The following is a 24,903-nucleotide window of genomic DNA, read 5'->3' on the forward strand; positions in this document are numbered from 1 at the left end:
TATATCTGCTTCGCTTTCTTTAGGTTTATACATTATTATATATTGGAAATGCTTTGTTTAACTTAGCCTATTGACACTAAAAAGGGTCACTTTAGTACATCTGCTTGCAACCTTGATAAACAAAGGGAAATGTCTCTATCAAGTTGGACTTATCAAAATTGTTTTGAAACCTCGACTTCTCACCCTGTCTTAAGTTCACAATGAAGATCCGGGAAGGACTCTTAATTGTTTTGACTTAGATTCCGGGCCAGGTGGCGATACCGTTCGCCCTTCGAAAAGACTCACAATTGTTTTGATTCCTGAGCTGAATGGATGCTTGCTTGTTTTAATTCTTATGCAATTGTTTTTTTATGTCTGACCTTAATTGCAATTGTTTTGAATAGATAGCCTTAATTGTTTTGACTCTAATGCAATTAAATGGGCAGGAGAGGATTCGGTTCTTTAGAATGATCTGGGACAAAGGTGAGTCAGGATCGATTCTCTCTTGCAAGATAAAGCAGAATATGCCTCAGAGGTCTCCCTTATCTTAAAGCGTATCTATTGGTGAACCTATCAACGGGTCTTTCCTCCTGTCTGGAACCAAAGCATATCGTGCATTTTGTTCAAACTCCAAGACGGTTACAAAAATGTATTGCTAATGCGGTAAGTGCTAAGAACGTGTGAAAGGATTATATCAGAAATATTTGCTTGTCATTGAGCAGCAAGAATATGCAAACATAAATTGTTGAATAAAATTAGCAGATTCCAATGACAATGTAGGCCTAAACTTACTATGGAAACAAAATACTAGAAAATTTTGAACATAACTGTGAGAGCATTTTTGGACTATGCTGAGATCTCCAAGTATAGTTAAGGGTAAAAAAACAACCAAACAAATGTCAACATTAACCTTTGTTGATCATACCTTGCAATGATCTTGAAGAGTCTGCCAATGTGCCACAATTTGATTGAACCAATGGGCCGCGGACAGTAACTAATGAGCTTCCAGGGTTGGTCAGTGCCGCCTTGAGCACTGCCACGTTGTTAAACTGCACCAAAGAGAGGCAGCCCACAAAACCGTTCGAAGCGGCCTCATGTACCTCCTCTTGGAACGCATCCAATCCTGTGGAAATGCCAATAGTGTGTATACATTTGGCTCAAAAGCCATTTCATCACTTTTGGTTAGCAACTTGAACAACATCAAGAACTTACTGATAACTTTGCCCAACATCAAAGTTTTGATCAAAACTAATTCTCCATCATAAGATAGGGTGTAGTTTCTGTAGATATCATGGTCCACCTATTTGACAAGAAAGCAAAATATACCGAAAAACAAGAGTAAATTAGGAACAAATGTGTAAATACTTAAATGTTTGAAAATTATGCAAACAATTGATTACGATAAGTCTGCATCTTATTATCTTATTTATCATCACAACCCAACCCACGAAATTTCCGTAAACCAATTTAACCCTCTCTACTCATTTGAGGACAGCCTGTAATTATTTTCTTACTTCAAGGATTTTTCCAATTTTATGCAAATGTTATGAAAATATTGCAAAAATCTAAAACTTGTTAACTTGGGTTGAAATGGGTTAAGTTCATCCAACTTTGTTTTATTTTATTTTTTAATGACCACGCGAGGTAAATTGAAATTGTTTTTTGTGAGTGTGAAAAGTCTTGGCCCTCGTGATGATGTCTTCAGTTGATTATTTCATTTATTTCATATTGCACAGTAAGCCGCCTCATGGTGTAGGCATTCACTCGCCTGACTTCGGTGCGGGCAGAGGCAGGCTCCATTTCTGCTGGTTGTATGACTGTGAATGTAATTGGTTGTCTGTCTTTCTGTGCCCTACGGCTGACTGGCGACCAGTCTAGGGTTTAATCTGCCTTTTGCTCAAAGTTAGCTCGGATAGGTCTAGCAGCCCCCGCAAACTTTATGAGGATGTGCGGTACAGAAGATGAATGAATATTGCACAGCAACTTTTGGTTTGAAGGCAAAATCAGAATGATGCTTGTCAAAATTTCTCCAGGTTAAATTATTCATTACTTTCCGTAGTTTAAGGAATGAGTTGTATTATCTTTATTCCACAACATTCATTCATTTTCTGAAATGATTTATCCTCACTAGGGTAGCTTTTCGTAGTTTAAGGAATGAGTTGTATTATCTTTATTCCACAACATTCATTCATTTTCTGAAACGCTTTATCCTCACTAGGGTAGCGTGGGGTGCTGGAGCCTATCTCAGAATCGGTGGGCAGCCAATCACAGGGCACAAGGAGACAAAGGACAACCATTCACACTCACACACATACCTAGGGGCAATTTAGAGTGTCCAATAAGCCTACCATGCATGATTTTGCAATGTGGGATGAAATCGGAGTCCCCAGAGAAAACTCATGCTGGCCCGGGGAGAACATGCAAACTCCACACAGGTGAACCGATCGGGATTTGAACCCAGGAACCCAGAACTGTGAGGCCAACGCGCTAACGACTCAGCATAACAGAACAACAAAAATACTTTTAAAAATCATATTTTGTATTCTCTTTTCTTTTAAAGAAATGTAACGTAGATACTTTCATAATTGAATATCGAGTAATTTATTTAATTATTCACAGAAGTTTGATATTTGAAAGAAAAAAGATGTGATAGTTATCGTGATCATTATCGATATCGACTGATATATATATATATTTTTTATCGTGATAATTCTTGTCATACCCTGGCCTATGTAGATGCAAGGCTTGTACATTGAACCTAATGCTTGCCTAAGCCACTCAACTCCAAAGATGGTTTTGTTTTGATGTCTTGATTATTATTATTTTTTACCAATACGCTTACAGGAAGTAATTCTGATTTCTGACACAACGTCACCTCGTTGGCTTCTATTGATGGTGATATACAGTCATATGAAGTTGTTTGGGCATTTGCCACATTATTCTCCCATATCTCTCCTCGCGGTTAATGTGGATCAGACATGGCCGGGATAGTCGAAAAACTGCGAGGTAGGGTCAACCCCTGGGTTGACTTTGACTGTTCTCACCGTCCTTCACCTAGGTTGAAAAATCTTTGTTTTCAGGTCATTAGACAGTTGTTTTGAGGCTCCCATGTTGCCACTCTTCAGAGAAGATGCAAAGAGGAGAACAACTTGCAACTGGCCACCTTAAATACGCTTTCTCATGATTGACTTCACCTGTGTATGTAGGTCAAAGGTCAATGAGCTTACCAAACAAATTTTGAGTTCCAATACAGTAATCCCTCGAATATCGTGGTTAATGTGGATCAGACATGGCCGGGATAGTCGAAAAACTGCGAGGTAGGGTCACCCCTATTAATTTTTTTTTTTTAAATGTCCAGTGCTGAGTCCTAGTAGCAAGAGTGGCTTCTGATAATGAGTTTCAGCATGGATTTTCACATTCTTATGAACTTAAAAAAAAAAAAAATTGTCACTGCTGAGTCCTAGTAGCAAGCGGAAGACAGGGGAGTTGCTTCCGTTTGCGAGTTTCAGCGTTTTCATGAACTTAAAAAAAAATTCCCAGAATAAAATCTGCGATGTAGTGAAGCTACGAAAGTTAAACTGCGAAGTAGTGAGGGATTACGTAATTAGTACAAAGCTCTTCATATCAATGAGACAAGGCTACCCAAATTTATGCACCTGCCTACTTTTGTTTACTTATTGCACACTGTGTAAATCCTATGAACTTTGTCTGCTATATGATATATTTAACTAAAATTGCTGATCCGAACATCCAATAATTTATAAAGGAAAATCTTGAAAATGACCAGGGTGCCCAAACCTTTTCATGACTGTACATCCAATCAATATGAACTTTCAGGGTTGTCAATGATCAGGCTTGTTTCATTGTTGGTGTTTTAATCTAGACAAAACTTTTTAAAATTGTATTCATTTAGTTTTTTTTTTAATCATCCGTTTCACAATAAGAACTTACAATCTAGTCTCTCACAACGGAAAATCTGTAGACATCTTAAGAAAGTATTTCCAATGCATTTCGCATGTCCTTTAAAACAAGTTAAAGGATTCTTTAAAAAATGAATGCATCCTATCCTACAATAGCTGGCTTATGGATGACAATCAAGTACGAGAAGCTTAGCTAGCTAGCTTAGGTGCCAACTTGGAATTTGGAGCCGATCCATGTTTACGACGACCACCGTGGAAGTAATTAATGTTGTCCTTTGTATTATTTGAAGCTGTAATAGCCCCATGGTATTTGGCTACTCTTTCATAGTTATAAACAAACTGGACATTCATGTTGCTGTAGTCAGCAGGACACATTACATCCTCAATTTGTCATGAAGTCTTTCTAAAGTGTTTGGCTACAGATGCCCCACGGCACTTTTTAAACACTTGAAATGTTTTTTTGCACAACCCGGCTTCATTAATACCAGGCCATGAGGCCTTTGGGAAACTCTCAATTTGCATATTAAAGTAATTATTCAATGCTAATGCATTCAGACAGATGCCACATTGCTGCTGAAAGAAAAGCAGGACATTTGAACATGGGTCCACCCACATGTGTCTGCTTCACCTGTACATGGAGTTTCTGCTCCATTCTGTGGATTCGCACTCGATGGAGTCTTCCATCTGCCAGGTTAGCGGCAGTGGGGCAGAAGACGTCTGGCTTCCTGTCTGTCTGCAGGTGGTACCAAATCTGTAGACTCCCTGGGCGCAGGGCACACACAGTACACATGTGAAACCCCATTGCCTCCTTTGTCTTTATATATATGTCAGATTCACTTTTGTCTGATGGAACTAACAAGTGTAAAAAACAAGCAGTGTGAGGGAATAAGAACTCTGCAGTGCTGTGCAATTTTTGGCTGTGTTCAAACTAGTCATCAAAGATCCGAATGGTTTTTTTTTAAACAGAAATGTAGTGGTCAAATTTTAATGCGGAAAAAAGGAAGTAATATTTACTCATTAGACAAGCATTATATGATATTTGGACTTCAATTATTCATTAAATTGCTCTAATATTTCAATATACATTTAGTTTTTTTTTTAAATAACTAACTCGGTTCTTAATGGTTATGTCAAGATTTTCCCTTTTACAAAATCAATTACAAGCTGCGGAAAGTTCGTTTCTTTCTAGATTTTGTAATTACAACAGATGTCACACCCCCTGCAATCAGCCAATTGCAAGATCAGTTCTTTGTCTTCAACCATGTCACCACAACCCTGTAGGCTACATTAACCACGGTTTGTACCACATTCACAGTTTGAATTAACAATGTTATTTACCAATAGAGCAAAGTTTATTTGCATGTGCACGTCTGTCCGTAATTGAAAGAGATGGAGATACAAAATTGTCTTTGTGGATTCTATCACCACATTACTAAATGAAATTTGATTTAGCCAGTGATGTTGTTGAGAAACTTACAGTTGTCTTCTTCCCGTGGAGAACGAACCTGCAGTCGTCACTTGGCTTTTTAAATTCATTTCTATTTATATTTGTGCACCAACTTAACCAACTTGAATACTGTAGTATGTAGTCATTTAATTTTTAGTATGTAATAAACTGCTCATGCTCATGACTATTGTTAACATTATTTTGTAGCTTGTAAGGCTCTGTTTTTTCAAATTGAAAAGCAACATATGTATGATAATTTAGCATTAATCTAAATGGTGCAACGCTTATCTGGCAACATTGTGAGCTCTCAATATTTTGATACTGTTTGAGGTACCATTTTTGGCCTCCAGTCTTACATAAGAGTCCTTTAAAAAATCTGTGATTTTTAGAGACACTGAAGACAAATTTGAGTCTTCATTGAACCTAACATTAATTCATTCATTTTCTGAACCGCTTATCCTCACAAGGGCTGTGGCGGGTGCTGGAGTCTATCCCAACTAAGTATGGGCACCCTGAATTGGTGGTCCGCCAATCGGTTAAGTTGTGAGATATTTATATATTCATGTTTTTTTTACTGGGAAAACACACTTTGTGGAGTAGCACCACCAATGTCGTTGTACGCAGCTGTGTATGATGACAATAAAGGCTTTTGACTTGACTTGACTTTGAGATAGCCAATCGGAGGCCATGGGAGACAATTTCAAAATGAAATTAAGGATACAGTAATTGTGTTGACGTGCTGAGGGATTTCGTAACTTACATCTTGTTTTGGTATATTGAAACAGTAATTTGCATATCAAAGGATTTCGTAAACTGAAAATGTTCCATGTAGAAGCATTTGTAAGTAGAGATTAAGAGATAATTTCAACCAATAATCAACATATGTATACAATATTTGCAATGGTGGCACCCTAATAGAACAATCTCATCTCAAGTTTTTTCTCACGCACAAATAAATACTTCAACTGGTACATGCACGTACCATTCTTCGCCACAATGACAGCAATGTACTGGTTGCTGAGAGTGCTGATAGACAACAGCATAGCGGGACTCTGCGAAGTGATGAAGCTGAATGAAAAGTCCTCTTTGGCTCGACTGTTGCTGTTGCTCCCCGCCTGCAAGCTTTTGTTCAGCATGACAGAGAAAGGCTCCTGGAGTGAATAGGTCAGTGATGACTCTCTATCGAAGGATGCCGACACCTCTGCGGAGAGACCACAAAAATGACTAATGCGGGAGAAGTTAAAATAATGTGAACCATAAAAACTTTGGACTCAATGAGTTTTACACTGATTATATACTCTACATACTTCAAATAATAATAATAATAATGATTATTATTATTATTACAATAAGGTAACAATAATGGGAAGAAATGTTGGTAATCTGATTTACTGGAGGTGTGCATTTGTAAAAATGGCTTTTGAAGCAATCTGCATCTGCGAACACAGCAAATTACTTCAGAGCTGATTTTGTAGGTTGTGGGAGGAGTAAGTGGAAACAAATATTAATTTATGAGATGCAAAGTGCTTTGTCAAACCTTACAGTAAATTGGCTTGTTCTGTCTTTAAATTGCAGGTGCAAAGAATTCCCAGAGAGGCGCCTGGATGAAAGTTCTGCTCATGCTTTCATTTTTGAAATGCAAACAAAAGTCAGTCAGGCAATCAGTATTCATTCATTCATTCCTTTATCTTTTGAACCACCTATCCTCACAAGGGTCGAGGGAGTGCTGGAGTCTATCCCAGCTACCCACTAGCAGGAAGTGGGGTACACTCTGAAGTGGTTGCTATTCAATTGCAGAGCTAGTAAATATTGTAACACATTTTTTAGCATTGCAATTTGAGAGTTTCTTTTTCTGCATTCATCTTCTGTACCACGGATACTCGTAAGGGTTGCTGGAGCCTATAGCAGCTAACTTCGGTCAAAAGCCAGATTACACACTAGACTGGTCGCCAATCAGCTGTAGGGCACACAGAGAGACAGGCGACAATTTGCACTCACAATCATACCACCACAAACGGGAATCAAGACCGCACCTGCCCACAGCGAAGTCAGCTAAAGGGTTGGGCAAACTATTCCACAAAGGGCCGCAGTGTGGACAGGCTTTCGTTCCAACCTATAAAGAGGAAACCTTTCCATGTGCAATTAGTGGATTGCGGTCAATAATCTTCCCTCTAAGATGCGCGCCTGCGCAATTGTGCAATACTCTCCTGTTCTCCCCACAGAGCAAACATATGCAGCGCACAACATAAAATCCAACCTGAATTGTAGAAGAAAATAAAGACATTAAGATTTTTTCTTTGCCATTTTGCAACGCAGCTCAGAGAGTGGCAACCTGTCACTGAAAAACGATAACAAACAATAATTAGGGATAAAATTATGACTAACACTGTGTTCAGCCAATGATATGATGCGGTTCAGGTCACCTGTGTTTACTTCCAAGGCATGAGAAAATGTTAACAACATTGATTGGCTGCGTTAGTTACGCGTTAGGCCTGTGTTTTGCAGGTTAGCATATAGCTAACGGTTCGTTGCAGCTGTTGCCAACCCTTTATAATTGCGAAACGACCAGGCTGTGGCAGAGTCACTCAACAAGACAAAGTAAAAAATAAATGTGGTTCTTTTAAGATGGAATGGCTGTCGAAGTATGTGCAAATAGAAGAACAAGCGGTAAAATTGGGTGATAAATGTCTTCTTTGCAAAACATGTAGCGAAGCTAAAGTTGTAAGTGTTGCACCCTGCATTTTCGCTTGAAACACATGGAGAAATAATCACAATAGTGATTTGTTGTTGCTTCCTCAATTCAACTTCACTGATATATTTATCAGCACAAAAGCCCATCATATACAATTACACCTATATATATATATATATATATATGTATATATATATATATATATATATATATATATAGGTGTAATTGTATATGATGGGGTTTTGTGTTATATATATATATATATATATATATATATATATATATATATATATATATATATATATATATATATATATATATATATATATATATATATATATATATATATATCTCAGTGGCGGGCGGTGCATTTTCTGGTAGCGCCTTCAACGTATCAATCCAACCCTCAAAAACTATTTTATGGCTATAAAACCTCTACTGCAGCTACAGCTGCAACACATAAAAAATAATCAATAAATTAATGCACAAAAATGGGGTAAAATCCACTTCCTAGCAGCATTTCATGATTAAATACAAATACTGGAGCTTTTCAGACATTAAAACCAGGCCAGGGGGTGATTTTCCCGGGAAAAGACAGCAATGAATGTCAATGGCGTACGGGCAAACATTGCGCGAAAATGGGGTAAAATCCAGCCGAAAACAGCATTTATTGATTAAATACAAATACTGGAGCTTTTTAGACATCAGAACCGGGCCCGGAGTATCATTTCCCCGGTAAAAAGACAGCGATGAACGTCGATAAGTCCATACGTGAAATGACAAAAAATGCACTAAAATACTAAAATTAGGTAAAATCCACTTCATAGCATCATTTATTGATTGAATACAAATACTGGAGCTTTTGAGACATTACAACCAGGCCAGGGGGTGATTTTTCCTGGGAAAAGACAGCGATGGACGTCAATGGTGAAACGCCAAAAATTAAACTGGGGTAAAATCCACTTCCTAGCAGCATTTTGTGATTAAATACAAACACTGGATCTTAAATACAAACACTGGAGCTTTTCAGATATCAGAACTTGGCCCACAATTGAAATATTATTTAGGAAAATGGCCATATTTTACTCACCAAAAATCCTTTTTACACAATATCCATCCTCCTTTCTTTCTTCCTTCTTTCCTATCGCCATCGAAGCTAATGATGAAAGTCGAGCCTGTCCTGTCATATTTCTGGCATAGTCCGTTTTGAAAAGGGCTTTAAATCAAAACAACAATATACTATTTGCTTGTGGAGCTAAGTTAGCACACTGAAAGTGCAGTACACACCATTTTCCCGGCTGTAACAGGCTTGCTAGCTTCGGAGTTGACCGCCCTTTCTTAATGATGTCCATTTTTTTCTGTAAAAGTCCGCCTGGAAAATAGCTTTGTGAGAGAAATCTGCAACAGAAGCCCTTTGTTTTTGCCACTGTCGGCCATGTGGGTGGAGTTTGCGATCTCTGGCTGCTTTGGCCCGCCTACTAGCCAATCATAGTTTGTGAAAGCAATGACATGTCCCAGCCAGCAAAATGCTAACGCCTATGAAAAATCATTGTGGGGTTGCCAACTCGAAATCTGATTGGTTAAAAGCAACAGTCTAGTTTAATGCAGCAGAGCCCGCAAGAACTGATTGTGAAGGCTTTGAGGCAGATCTGATCTGGCAACAAATAATGGCTGAAATGTGATTGGTTAAATGCTTCAATATGAAAACACACATCTGGAAGCAGTGCAACCAGGGGGAAAAGCAATGAAAGTAAGCTAACAGACCATTTGGAATAATAAGTATTGATGGACAAAATATAATATGATTCAGATATTTCTTAGGCCAGCAGAGAAGGCCTTGAAGGCCCTGACGGCCCGCCACTGATATATATATATATATATATATATATATATATATATATATATATATATAAAATTTAAAATCGTGTTAAAATCGCAAAAAAAGTCAATGAATGGAGAGCGAGCTAACTCAAATGAACCAGCTGCTGTTCTGTTAGCTTATTTGACTATTGTAAAAAAAATGACAATGCCACGTTTCGTAAAATAGAAACAAGAATGGGAATAAATGCTCGTTAAAGCCCTAAAAAAGGAAAGGAAAATACAGTAGAAAGACAACTTGTTCCCAGTTGCTATCGAGAAAACCACTGGTTAGCAGGTGGAGCTAACTAGTTAGCCTCCGTGCTAACTAGTACCAAATCGGCCCTTGTTCCTTGTTAGCTGACATGTTTAGACAGGCTCAGCTCCTATTTCATCACGACAGACCTATGCAGAGTCTGTATCACTGCAGACGCCGCACCAATCCACCTGTCGATCTCCCGCTTCATTCTTCCCTCACTCCTGAACAAGGAGGGAAGGACCTGATACCTGACCCAGGGAGGGCTTGCCACCTTTTTCCGACTGAGGACCATGGTCTCAGATTTGGAGGTGCTGATTCTCATTCTGACCGCTTCACACTTGGCTGTGAATCGTTCCAGCGAGAGTTGGAGATCACGACCGATGAAACTAACAGAACCACATAATCTGCAACAAAGCAGGGATGCAATACTGAGGCCACCAAACCAAACCCCCTTAATGCCACAGCTGTGCCGAAATATTCTGTCCATAAAAGTTATGAACAGAATCGGTGACATAGGGCAGCCCTGGCAGATCCAACTTACTACCGGCTATGCGGAACCGACTCTGACACGGTCATATAGGGGACCCCGGAATCCGCCTCAGAGTCCCCCAGCTTTGCTTAATCTTAGGAAGGCGTGTTGGTGGAGTTGAGGAGGTCTTCAAAGTATTCAGCCCACCGATTCACAACATCCCGAGTCAAGGTCACCAGCGCCCCATCCCCACTATACATTGTGCTGATGGTGCAATGCTTCCCCCTCCTGAAATGTCAGATGGTGGACTAAAATGTCCTCAAAGCCCCGGGAGTCGTTCTTAATGGCCTCGCCGAACTCCTCCCATGTGGGTTTTTGCCTCGGAGACCACCAGAGCCACGTGTCGCTTGGCCACCCGTCAGCTGCCTCCAGAGTCCCGTGGGCCAAAAAGACCCAATCGGGCTCCCTTTTCAGCTGATGGCTTCCCTTACCGGTGGTGTCCACCAGCGGGCTCTGGGATTGCCGCCACGACAGGCACCGATCACCTTGCGGCCGCAGCTCCGGTGTGATGCCTCATATAGATTATATTTAGACAGTAATACATTACAGTCTTTTCATATGCCTATAACAGTGATATTTAATAAATACACTTTTTGATAATTGTACTTGTGTACTTGAATTTTTGTATAGGCGGGAAAATGTGGTGTGGTATATTGGATAACTTTATTCATCCCGTATTCGGGAAATTTCATTGTGACAGTAGCAAGAAAAGGCATAGTTATAAGTTAGACAGTACAGTCACAAAGGCCGCAGAACAACAAAGCAAAAGCACAAAGTACAAAGAAAATCAAAGTAAATGGCATCATTAATAATCACGAAATCAAATCATTAAGTCAGAAAAGCAGCAAAAAGACAAAACGAGCAAGAGTGGACGGAGTACCGCCAACGGCTGCCACTTAAACGGCGCCATCTTGGTTGCGGTAGCTAAAACGGATACAGACTCAAAAAGACGTTTTGAGTCTGTTCCAAAAACTGGAACCACACACAGGAAGTCTTCCACAAGATGGGGAACTTCTGCAGACTGTGACCGAGGTAGAGAATATGCAGAGTCACTCTTCCACGCTTATCCGCACAGTTCCTCAGTAGTCTGGAGCTGAAGACAACAGTAAGCGCCGAGAGCTCTTCCATCTTATCCTATGATGGAATGGTTGGTCAGAAGTGTTGCCTCTTCTCCCGGCACTTTTGTCCAGCTCCGAATCTCCAGCGGCACCGAGGTGTTGCTCCTTCTGCTGCGTATTGTAACAGCTAGTTCCATGTGTATGACAGCGTAGGCATGGCTGAATGGTTCCAAAAAAGAAGTAGCAGAAAGAAGCCAGGCTAACAGAAGAAGGAAAGTTGTAAAAACATTAAAGTAAAAAGTATAAAGTACAAAGTAAAGTAAAAAGGAATGTATTGAGAAATATTAAAATGTAATTAAAAAAAAGATAGAAGGGCTGTAAAACACAAAAATCATAAGAGTGGACAGGGCTACTGCCACTGGCTTCCGCGTGACGGTGCCATCTTGGGGAAAAAAAGAGGGGGAAACCAGTGCTGAGTGTAATGGAGGAAGAGATGGGTGGATGGATCAAGGTGGGAGAGTTTGTCAGCCAGAAAGTCCGGTATTATAGTGTTGAAGGCTGACTGCTACTAGCTGCCGCGTGAACGGCGCCATCTTGGGAAAAAAAAAAAATAATAATAAAATATATAAGTCATTTTTCTTTTTGATGCCAGTTATCACAGGAACATAATGTTGACTGCAGTAGTACAAAATCCTCAAAATTTCCAGAGAAGTGTGACTACTGTTATCCCTCAAATATCGGAGATAATGTAGACCAGACATTGCCGCGATAACCGAAAAGCCGCTATATATATGTATATATATATATATATATATATATATATATATATATATATATATATATATACACCGTATTTTCACGACTATTTGGCACATCGTATTTTACGCCGCAGTGTCAGTAACGAGTGCTATTTCTGTATTTTAGACACACAAAGCACGCACCATTTCATTAGACGCATATATATTATATATGGATGAACATCGAAATGCAATAGCGCTGGCTACCGGAAGCAGCTTATTTCCGGGTTCCAGTGCGCAGTGACTGCTGGGAAATATAGTTCTTGCGTGCAACACCCACACGCTAAAAACACGCTTTAAAAAGGCAACGGAAGCAAAACTGAGTTCGGTTGTACTTTATTTAGACATTTTACAACTTACTCACGTCATCATCACCCACAAATCCATCAAAGTTCACAATCTAGCTTTGAATGCTCTGTTGACGCCAAAGATAAAGTACAGCGCAGTGACTGCTGGGGTATAGAGTTCTTAATACACCCAGTTCTTCAATACAGTTAGTATGATGGCGACCACAATAATTTGGTGCTGGCCGTCATTTCGGCTGTATTTACAAAATAAATCCTGCCGCTAAATGTTGGCGTCAACAGAGCATTCAAAGCTAGACTGTGAACTATGTATATATATATATATATATATATATATATATATATATATATATATATATATATATATATATATATATATATATATATATATATATATATATATAAATATATATACAACTAACTACGCCAAGCAGCCCGACTCTACTATTTTCCCGTAGATAAAGTACTGCGCAGTGACTGCTGGGATATAGAGTTCTTAATACACCCAGTTCTTCAATACAGTTAGTATGATGGCGACCACACTAATTTGGTGCTGGCCGTCATTTCGGCTGTATTTACAAAAGAAATCCTGCCGCTAAATGTTGGCGTCAACAGAGCATTCAAAGCTAGACTGTGAACTATGTATTTATATATTATATATAATAACTCGGAGCTTGCCGTCATTCCCGGAGGCTTAAGAACTACAACCGCGGGACCCAGCGTTTTGGAAGACTCATTTGGGCAATTGTTTAATTCGGACACAGAAAATGAGGACTTTGATGGATTTGTGGGTGATGATGACATGAGTAAGTTGTAAAATGTCTAAATAAAGTACAACCGAACTCAGTTTTGCTTCCGTTGCCTTTTTAAAGCGTGTTTTTAGCGTGTGGGTGTTGCGCGCAAGAACTATATTTCCCAGCAGTCACTGCGCAGTACTTTATCTACGGGAAAATAGTAGAGTCGGGGGCTGCTTTCCGTAGTTGTCCTATCGACTGATTGATTTTATTTTATCGTGATAACAATTTTAGTATTGGTCCATATATAAAGCTGGATTATACGGCGCCCTGTCTATTTTGGAGAAAATTTTAGACTTTTATGTGCGCCTTACAGTCGTGAAAATACGGTATATGCATATGAAAACACTGTAATGCAGTGGTTCTTAACCTGAGTTCGATCATATGTTCGATAGTTCGATATGGCTTATATGCGAGAAAATACTTGTGACTCCATAATGTTAATTTGAAAGGCTTCTGGATTTCTCTCTACACTACAAAAACGCCTTATAGTCGTGAAAATACGGTGTATATATATATATATATATATATATATATATATATATATATATGTATATATATATATAATAAAATAATAATAGGGCTGATCGTACTTAGCGGCTTTTCGATTATCGCGGCAATGTCTGGTCTACATTATCTCCGATATTCGAGGGATAACTGTAGTCACACTTCTCTGGAAATTTTGAGGATTTTGTACTACTGCAGTCAACATAATATTCCCGTGATAACTGGCATCAAAAAGAAAGATGGCTTATATAAGCCTCAAATAAAATAAACAAAAGCCTTTATTGTCATCATATACAGATGCATATAATGAAATTGGTGGTGCTACTCCACAAAAATCGGGAAAAAAACTGTCCTTAAGTTTATTTGTCCGTGCTTTGTGAGACCTGTAGTGTCAGCGGGGCAGCAGCTGGAACATGTTGTGACCAGGGTGGTATGGGTCCCTGACAATGTTCTGCTGAGGTAGCGATGGCTGGCAATGTCATCCAGTGAGGGCAGAGAGCAGCCGATGATCTTCTGGGTGGTGTTGATCACTCTCTGCATGGCTTTTCTGTCTGCTGCCGTGCATCCAGCGTACCACACTGTAATGCAGTATGCCACGATGCTCTCCACAGTGGCTCTATAGAAGGTTACCAGAAGCGTAGTGTCCAAGTTGTTCCTCATGAGTAATCTTAGGAAATGGAGTCGTTTTTGGGCCTTCTTCACCACTGCCGTGTTGTTGGTAGACCAGGAGGGCTTTTCCGTGACGTTGACCCCCAGGAATTTGAAGGACTGGACCCTGTCTACGCATACTCCATTTATGAGGAGTGGGGCCAGATCTGTGCTGCGTTTGCGAAAGTCCAGGATTATTTATTTAGTTTTCGTGGTGTTTAGTGTGAGATTGTACACCAAACACCACGAAGACAGTTTGTTGACCTCATCTCTGTGGAGACTCGTCCCCCCTGAGATGAGTCCGACTACAGTGGTGTCATCGGCAAATTTGATGAATGAGTTGGACTGGTGGGTCGGTGTACAGTCGTATGTGTACAGGGAGTATAGAAGAGGACTCAGTACACAGCCTTGAGGGGAACCAGTGCTCAGTGTAATGGAGGAAGAGAGGTGGGGACAAAGTATAACAGTTTGTGGACGGTTGGTTAAGAACTTCTTAATCCAGCAGCAGATGGAAGAGGATAGTCCAAGGTGGGAGATTTTGTCAGCCAGAATCCCGGTATTATAGTGTTGAAGGCTGAGCTATAGTCAATGAAAAACATCCTCACATAGTTCCCATGGTGCTCCAGGTGGCTCAGTGTTGTGTGTAGAGCTACGGCGATGACGTCCTCAGTGAACCTGTTTGCTCTATAAGCAAACCTGATGTGACGGGCGACCAACTTTTCAAAGCACTTTATGATCACAGGCGTAAGTGCAACAGGCCTATAATCATTCAGGCTGTCAATGGTTGGCTTTTTAGGGACAGGGATAATGGTGGCAGATTTCAGGCAGGATGGGATGAATGATTGTTGCAGGGAACAATTGAAAATCTTTGTGAAATCCCCAGTGAGCTGGTCAGCACCGGCTTTGAGCACCTTCAGGTACTCCTTCAGGGCCAGCAGCCTTCCTGGTGTTCACAGTCCGTAGTACCTGTCTCACTTCATGTTCCTGAAGCTTCAGTGTACTGCTGCGGATGGTGGTGGATGGGTTGAGACTGAATCCGATTTGTCAGCCTCAAGAAACGGTTCAGTTCCTCTGCTAGTGAGGCATCTGCGTTAACAGAGACATTATTGTCATTGTAATTGGTAATGTGTCGTATTCCCTGCCACGTCTTTTTTGGGTTATTTTTTGTGAAGTGCTCCTCAATTTTCCTTGTATATGCTGTCTTAGCCTTTTTAATGCCTTTCGTCAGTTCAGGTCTGCTCTGGCAGCGCTGTATTGTTACTTGTCCCCTGACCTGAAGGCAGTGTTACGGCATTTGATGAGTGCCTGTGTCTCACTGGTCATCCAGGGTTTTTGGTTAGGAAAAACCTGGATACGTTTATTAACAGTGACAGTGCCCGTACAGTTTTTGATGTAGGGAAGTATAGTGTCCGTGTAGTCCTGGAAGTTGTGGTGTTCAAAACGTTCCCAAATGGTGCGGGAAAAACAGTCCTGCAGCTGAGAAAGGGCGTCCTCAGGCCATGTTTTTATTATCTTTATTTGTGGCCTTGTTAGCCTCCAGTGGCGTGTATGAGTGGGTGAGGGACAGGCAGAGATGGTCGGACCCAGCAAGGTGAGGGAGGGGTGTGGCTCTATAAGCCTGTTGTTTGTTTAGTCAAACAATGCTTCAGTTTTCAACCTATTGATGGGTCGTAAGCGTAAATTTGATTTGGATCGCTTACAGTGCTTAAAAATTCTGGTACAAGTATGATGGACAAACACAGGAAATAACCCGCATTGTGAACATAGCCTTAATCGAACCCTAGAAAGACTGCCTGCATATATTTAAGAGTAAATCATATGATTTTGATATGCAATATTTAGTTTGGACTCCTGAAAGGGTTTATTCATGTTTATTGGACTTAAATAGAAATTCATTAGGCATGAAAAGATGAACCATCATTAGCAGCCCCATTAAAGCTCTTAGTCTCATGTTCCACATTAAAAATAAGCGTATGGCATCATAAAATGTTCTCGCCAGGAGCACAAAACATTCTTTTGTTCCCAACAAACCCCACTAAACGTAATTTGTTTGCTGTCAACGAGAGCTGCTGCAAATGACAATTGAACAACTGTCATCATGCTGCGAAGTCACGTTTGATTTATATCATCCTACCACCACACCACAGGAATTCTTTCCCTGTTCATATACTGTAGACATAATTGTCTAGGAAGCCATGTTTTCCCCCTTGGCTGTGCCAAGGGACAGAGACATTTGTCCAGGAAGACGTTTCTTACATTTTAACATTCAGAATTTTTTTTTAATCTGTGTGCACGGTTGTGTGTAACTGTTGAGAAATGAGAGGTGGTCCCCTGTCTTCTGCTCGCGAGTTTCAGCGTGAATTTTGACATTTTTATGAACATTTTTTATTTGGATATTAATATAAAATATTGCAATAGACTGAAGCTGTAAAGTGGTGAATGATGAGAGTAAACGGTACAGTAATAGCTTGAGATAAGAGCTTAATGCGTTACACCACTCTCATGTTTTTCGATTATTTCGTGCTTAATATTGATTCTCATCATACACCTTTTCTTTGTACTACCCTTCATTGCACCTGCTTGCTTTCGACCCATTCCTTTTCCCTTAATTCTGCACTGTCTAATGCAAAAAATCCCACTGAAAAATGCAACGCTCTGCCCAGTGCTCGTATATATCTTTACATGAGGGAGATGCAGCGAGAAAAACAGTGCACTGTTATCATAAGCAGACTCTCGCGTCTCGGCCGGCTGTCTCGTATCCTCATATCTCAAAATTTGTCACGTATCTCAAGGGAAATATTTGCTCGGAATTTTACTCGTTACTCAAATTTCTCGTATATTGGGGAACTCGTATGTGAAGGTATTACTGTATATAGTAAAAGCAGTACTAAGGTCACATGAGCTTCCTAGCAAGCAGGACTTTATATAACATACCTGTCAACCTCGACCAATTGCTCCCCTTATTATTGATTGCAATTCCCCTTGTTAAGCGATAGTAAACAGTACAAACACAGCACGGCACATATTTATTCACATCAGGAGCACTTAAAAGTCTAAAATTTTGACCAAAGTGGACGGCGTGTCCAATTGTCGGGGCACCTTTTTTATGCACTAAATTCTAGATTCTGTAGTTGTCTTTGTAGGTTGCTGACAGCTTGACTGTCTGGGTACATCGCTTGCTGACGCCCTACATATAGTGAAAAGGTGGACGTAACTGATGCGCTTGCGCATATCATTCAAAGCATGACAACATTAGCATTTGACGATTATGTTTTCATCGTGACCGGACGATTCGCCGAAAGACGTTTCGCCGACGGACGTTTGGCCGACGGACAGTTCGCCGAAACGGGATTCGCGCACTCGCCCCGCCCCCGGATCGTATGTGTACATGTTTTTCAACCTTGGCCCGCGGGCCATATAAGAGATAACGGGCCGTTAAGAGATAACATTCATTTCGGCCCGTTACAGATAACATTCATTTAGGAATAACAAGGGCATGTACTGCCCCCCGCTGGACATATTTCTAAATACAAGTACCTGCCAATTTTTTATATTTTTTATTTTATCCTTGCGTTTAAAGTAGTAGCCATTTGGACACGCAATGTAATTTATCAAAGCTGAGGATTGATGTCTGACACTGAGAAAAAACAAGACTAGAAGACTTATGTGAAATTCTAAGTGCCTTGGACAGACTAGAGGGCTTAGAGAAAAATACTTGAAAATGCCATGGAACACACTTTTACTTTTAGTTTAATTTTAAATAATTTCCCATTATTTTAGGAAATATATATTCAAAATGATTTGCTGAGAACCTTAATTCAAAGATTAATTTCAACGTTTTCTATGCTGGTGTAAGTTTTCTGGAGTAGGATTTCTGGATTTACAATTTCATTACAGTAGTACTTACTGTTACTACTACTTTATTTTCTCTATTTCTTCTGTCGTGTACTGTTCTGCGTGATCTCCAAATGGCTACTACTTTAAACGCAAGGATAAAATAAAAAAAAATAAAAAATGGCAGTACATTGTAGTACGTTCTTGTATTTAGAAATATGTCCAGCGGGGGGCAGTACATGCACTTTTTATTCCTAAATGAATGTTATCTGTAACGGGCCGTATATGGCCCGCGGGCCAAGGTTGAAAAACATGTACACACACGATCCGGGGGCGGGGCGAGCGCGCGAATCCCGTTTCGGCGAAACGTCTGTTCGGCGAACTGTCCGTCGGCCAAACGTCTTTCAGCGAATCGTCCGAGTACCATGTTTTCATCTGCTACGTGTGACCCAGACGATATGGATTAGAGACGAAATGGGGAAGATGAGCTCAGTTTTACAAAAACATTTATTTCCCATCAGGTATGATATAAACTTGCAGTAGCACATTTTTATTTATTTAATTTTTCATTTTTAGCAGGTGCCAGTGGATTTAAAACATATAAGACGAACGCGCGTTTAAGCCGCACCCTGAAAGTTGCCTTGAAATTTTTTAATTTTACAATTTCTCGCATATAAGCCGCCCCCCTGATTCCCAATTTGCACCTCCATATTCATGGTTTTAATAGGGAGTACAAATGTGTTACATTGAAGGGAAAAATCTTAAGAAAAATCATCACAAGTGGTATTTCTGAAATACTCTATGAATCAAAAGCACATTATTAGGGTCAATATCATAAGGAAGTTAATATGCCTGTCTTTGTAAATGCAAAATATCAAATTATTAAATTTGAAAAAGAAATAAGTCTATCTTGATGAGAACCTGATGCTTTCTAAATACATAAATTACAATTTTCTTACCAGAAGTTTAAGATGTTGTAGCAGCAATATTGCTTCTAATGTCAAAATATCTCAATTCTTTCGATGGTTCATATTACTCTAATAGTTATCACTTTCGAACAAGAAATAAAACGAAACAAAATCAAGGTGGAATTCTGTTTTATTTCAAAATCAAGGCTACTCGAGTCTGGCGAAAAAAATGTAGATGCCAGCGCCCTGACCTCACTAAGTTGGCAGTGCCCCGACCTCCCGAAGATGGCTGTGCGCCGAACGAGCAGTGATGGGAACATTTTGCGTTTTATGCAAGATCCGTTTTTTTTTTCATGAATTTCATTAATAGACGTCAAAATAAATTTTGCTTAGCGTTTTATCTGTTTATCTTTTCTCTATTGTGAAATAAATGACCGTATTGTCGTGACGTCACGGCGCATGCCTGGGCGCCATTTTGAAGTAACGTCATTGTGTCGCGGTGCCGTCAAATTGCAGTTTTTTTTGCAAGTCATGTTTTTATGCGCGTATAAGCCGTAGCCTTGATTTAGTCATCATATTTTTGTCTGAGAAAAGCAGCTTGCTTATATGCGAGTAAATACAGTACATGTTTTCACACCAATACTAAAATACAAGTACACAAGTACAATTATCAAGAAGTGTGTTCATTAAATATTAAACCGTATTTTCACGACTATTCGGCGCATCGTATTTTTAGCCGCAGTGTCAGTAACGAGGGCTATTTCTGTATTTTAAACACACAAAGCACGCACCGTTTTTTTAGACGCATATATATTATATATTATATATGGATGAACATCAAAACGCAATAGCGCTGGCTACCGGAAGTAGCCTATTTCCGGGTTCCGGTGCGCAGTGACTGCTGGGAAATATAGTTCTTGCACGCTACACCCACACGCTAAAAACACGTTTTTAAAAAGGCAACGGAAGCAAAACTGAGTTCGGTTGTACTTTATTTCGACATTTTACAACTTACGTCATCATCACCCACAAATCCATCAAAGTCCTCAATTTCTGTGTCCGAATTAAACAATTGCCCAAATGAGTCTTCCAAAACGCTGGGTCCCGCGGTTGTAGTTCTTAAGCCTCCAGGAATGACGGCAAGCCCCAAGTTATTATATATAATATATATATATATATATATATATATATATATATATATATATATATCGTTCTCAGTCTACCTTTGAATGCTCCGTTGAAGCCAACATCTAGCGGCAGGATTTCTTTTGTAAATACAGCCGAAATGACGGCGAGCACCAAATGAGTGTGGTCGCCGTCATACTGAGTGTATTGAAGAACTCTATATCCCAGCAGTCACTGCGCAGTACTTTATCTACTACGGGAAATAGTAGAGTCTGGGGCTGTAGTTGTATATATATATAGTTCACAGTCTAGCTTTGAATGCTCTGTTGACGCCAACATTTAGCGGCAGGATTTATTTTGTAAATACAGCCGAAATGACGGCGAGCACCAAATTAGTGTGCTCACCGTCATACTAACTGTATTGAAGAACTGGGTGTATTAAGAACTCTATATCCCAGCAGTCACTGCGCAGTACTTTATCTAAGGGAAAATAGTAGAGTCGGGGGCTGCTTTCCGTAGTTGTCCTATCGACTGATTGATTTTATTTTATCGTGATAACAATTTTAGTATTGGTCCATATATAAAGCGCACTGGATTATACGGCGCCCTGTCTATTTTGGAGAAAATTTTAGACTTTTATGTGCGCCTTACAGTCGTGAAAATACGGTATATGCATATGAAAACACTGTAATGCAGTGGTTCTTAACCTGAGTTCGATCATATGTTCGATAGTTCGATATGGCTTATATGCGAGAAAATACTTGTGACTCCATAATGTTAATTTGAAAGGCTTCTGGATTTCTCTCTACACTACAAAAACACCTGTGACTCTCATTAAGGATTAGAATCCTGCTTGATTTTAATTTTCATGGTGTGGGGCAGATAGTGAAGCCTTGCGGCCCTGCACATCCGATATAGAGGCATTAAGGAGTTTATAGCAGACCTAGTCCATGGTAACAGTGTACTCAGAAGAGAGCAAACACGAGCATTTCTCAAGGGCCTTTTCTTGCCAAGGGTTGAGGAACAAGAAAGCCAATGATCCGAAAGAGTATGTCGTTTAGGCTAACCTACCGACCGAATCGCCAAGATAAAAGAAGCGTGTCGCGGCAGATAAAATAAATGGAGCACTACAGGGCTGTTAAAGAAAAGAAAAAGGAAACATGACCTGGAGAATCTCCACACTGCAGAGGAAAAGGGGAACAAATGATTGATTTAGCCTTCGTAATCCTTGCAGATAGGAAGAGGTGACAAAAATATGACACTCAATATGTTGGCAAGGTGCAAATTGGACAATATTGACGTCATAATAATATCTTGGGGCGCATGCTTACAATTATGGCTGTCCCCACTTTGAAACTAGTAAAATGATTAATAATGCCATTTGTGGTCTGAATGGCTGCTTTGTTAAGGGTTGGCATAACATGGTTGCCTAATTTAGGCTTAGAGGGATAGGATACACTAGTAATTAGTCATGAAACTGCGGCGAATAAAGTTACTGTGGGAGTCCATGCCTTTCACTAAAGGTAAAATCTAGAGTGACTGGCTTGCTATTGTACTAGTAGTAAATGGAAGTGACCTTCATAAGTCGTTACAGGAACTAATAAACTAATTTCCAACAATATTATTTAGCGAACCAAATACAATTATTCATTAAGTGGGTTACACCTTAAAATATAACAATCATGGCTGGAGTTAGAACAGATAGACGGTAACAATGTAAAATGGCCAACTCTCCCATTTAACAGTTCCAATGCCAAGCAAGAGCTGCTTTAAAACCTGGTGGAAATGGATGGATATCACACATGGAGCTGGTAAACATAATTAAAAAGCCACAATCACAGCCATAAAGAATGGGGGAAAATATCCCTGATGGCTTATTTTTCATTCTATGAGCTATTGGCTTGTGAAATATGGTGTTTTTGAGCATTTCTCAATTTACCAGTAAGTCAAGATTTTTTGGGGGGAAACGTATAGCAGCCATCAAACTCAAAGTAGAAGGATATTTAGAAAAAAATAATTAAATAAAATACATTAAAAAACAACAACGGTATTCCGCTTGAACATGCTTCTACCTACGAAATATTCAAGTTACAAAAAGCCTCGGTGGGAGCTGCCGTATTTTCTCGCATATAAGCTGTATTTGTCACTCAAAAATAATGACTGAATCCAGGGTATGGTTTATATGCGCACAAATTAGACTTGACATGCACGAAACTGCAAGGTGACAAAGACGAAATGCTATAACGCAATAGAACGCGGCCGTTACGGTCATGTATTAAAAAATAGAGAAAAGGTAAATAAATAAAATGCTAAACAAAATTTATTTTTATGTCTATGAATGAAATTCAAGAAAAAAACGTATCTTGCGTAAAACGTGAAAAAACTCACTTGTGCCTGCCACTGCTCGCTCAGGGTGTCACCATCTTACCGTAGTTAAACGTGCTCTGACTGGCCAGACACGAGTAGCCTTGATAGATGTGTTCATAGTGTCTACTATGTCAGCACATCCCAATAATTGTTAAGGCTTATCGAAGGTCTTGCAGTCGATCATTAAAATATCAGCCTTGATACCTCCGTAATGTGTATTATTGCACACAGAGACTTGGTGAACACTAGACCGCTACAGAGACACTTCCTGGTTGTACTGCTCACGTTACTTCCTTTTTGAGTTTATCTATGTGCAGGCAACACCCTTTCGAAACACAGAAAGGAAATTATTCTACATTTGTGATTATGTAATAAAAGAAAATTCTGCTTTGATTTTTTTTCTTTTTATTTCTTGTTCAAAAGTGACAACAATTGCAGTAAAATGAACCATTGAAAGAATCGAGATATTTCGACATTAGAACCAATATGGCCGCCACAACATTTTAAACCGCTGGTAAGAAAATTGTAATTTCCGTCATTGAAAAGCATCAGGTTCTCGTCAAGATAGACTTAATTATTTTTTCAAATTGAATAATTTTATATTTTGCATTTACAATGACAGGTATATTAACTTCCTTATGATATTGACCCAAATAATGTGCAATCCAGACGATCCTTTGGACTCATAGAGTATCTCAGGAATACCACTTGCGATTATTTTTCTTAAGATTTTCCCTTCAAAGTAACACATTTGTACTACCAATTAAAACCATGAACATGGAGTTGAAAATTGTGAATCAGGGGGCATCTTATATGAGAGAAATTCTAAAATTCAACAATTTTAAGGGTATGGCTTATACGCGGCGCGGAGGCGGCTTATATGCGAGAAAATACGGTAGTTTGTCCCAAGATATGAAAAATATCTCCATGATGCCAACGTTTTCGCACTGTGGCCGGACGTTAGACCCGGTCCGAGCGGCACCGTGTCCAAGCTGTGTGACAGGGGCCAGCCCAACTCGAAAACGGCATCATCCAGGCGAATGCCAGAGCCAGCCTGAAATGGAGTAGTATTTTGCCCATACACAAGGTGCTTTGGCTCATTGGCCCCAACTCATGGTAGTGCGAACATGACGCATATGCTAGAATGAATGTTAGTGTATGTTTTAAAAGGGCAACAGGTGCAAAACTGCGTTTGATTGTGTTTTATTGACATAATGTGTATTCCCGGGAATAGAAGTCTAAGCATTCAAACATCAACAAATTCGTCATAGTCAGTGTGTCAGGGTCAGAGTTTTTGCAGTGGGCTTCTGTATTAGTGATTTCAACTTTGGCGAAAGCTCAAACTACAGTGCTTTCTGACACTTTTGCGCAATCATCGACAATCCATTCCAAATCATCACGTAACTCATGCAACGCAGCCTCCCAATCTTTGTATAACAATGTTTATCATCCGGCATTCATTGCTCCCAAACCGTTCACAACTTTGTTTCTCCTGGCTGCTCTTTCGTGTTCAATCCATGGCTTGAATTCCATCTTCCATGTTTTCACGCTTGCATCATGTGAGGCCTTTCCTCTATGTAGCTCTATAGTGTTGTTTTTTTGAATATTTTTGCGGGGTTAAAAGTGCTACGAGCACACGGTGGTCAACTGCCTTGCCACTCGTCTGGGATGTTTTGAATGGATAAAGTACGCGGGCGGGCTATTATTTAGGGTCTGTTTAGTTGACCACGAGAGCATGAACGCCCACTGGGTTTACCATAGTGAGTAGGCTGTCAACAAGACATGAAACCAGTCAGTCAAGCGGTCATGATAATACAGAATTTTGAATTTAGTGCACGAGGTGGACCGACTGATTGGGCCCAGCGTCCATTTTGGAG

At 39.8% G+C, this 24,903-nt stretch overlaps 1 protein-coding gene across 5 annotated transcripts in view; it reads right to left on the reverse strand.

Annotated features, from left to right (window-relative positions):
* LOC144087060 (contactin-associated protein-like 5) overlaps positions 1–24,903 on the reverse strand; it is a 224,095-nt gene that overhangs the window by 13,104 nt on the left and 186,088 nt on the right. For all 5 annotated transcript variants that reach the window (XM_077617334.1, XM_077617335.1, XM_077617337.1 and 2 more), the window contains 4 exons: positions 6,329–6,547; positions 4,528–4,661; positions 1,192–1,279; positions 905–1,102 (listed from right to left, as the gene is read on the reverse strand). In XM_077617334.1, coding sequence (XP_077473460.1) covers positions 905–1,102; positions 1,192–1,279; positions 4,528–4,661; positions 6,329–6,547 — 639 coding nt within the window. The remainder of the gene's footprint in view (positions 1–904; positions 1,103–1,191; positions 1,280–4,527; positions 4,662–6,328; positions 6,548–24,903) is intronic.

This window comes from Stigmatopora argus, chromosome 13, assembly GCF_051989625.1.
Source record: "Stigmatopora argus isolate UIUO_Sarg chromosome 13, RoL_Sarg_1.0, whole genome shotgun sequence".
Lineage (NCBI taxonomy): Eukaryota > Metazoa > Chordata > Actinopteri > Syngnathiformes > Syngnathidae > Stigmatopora > Stigmatopora argus.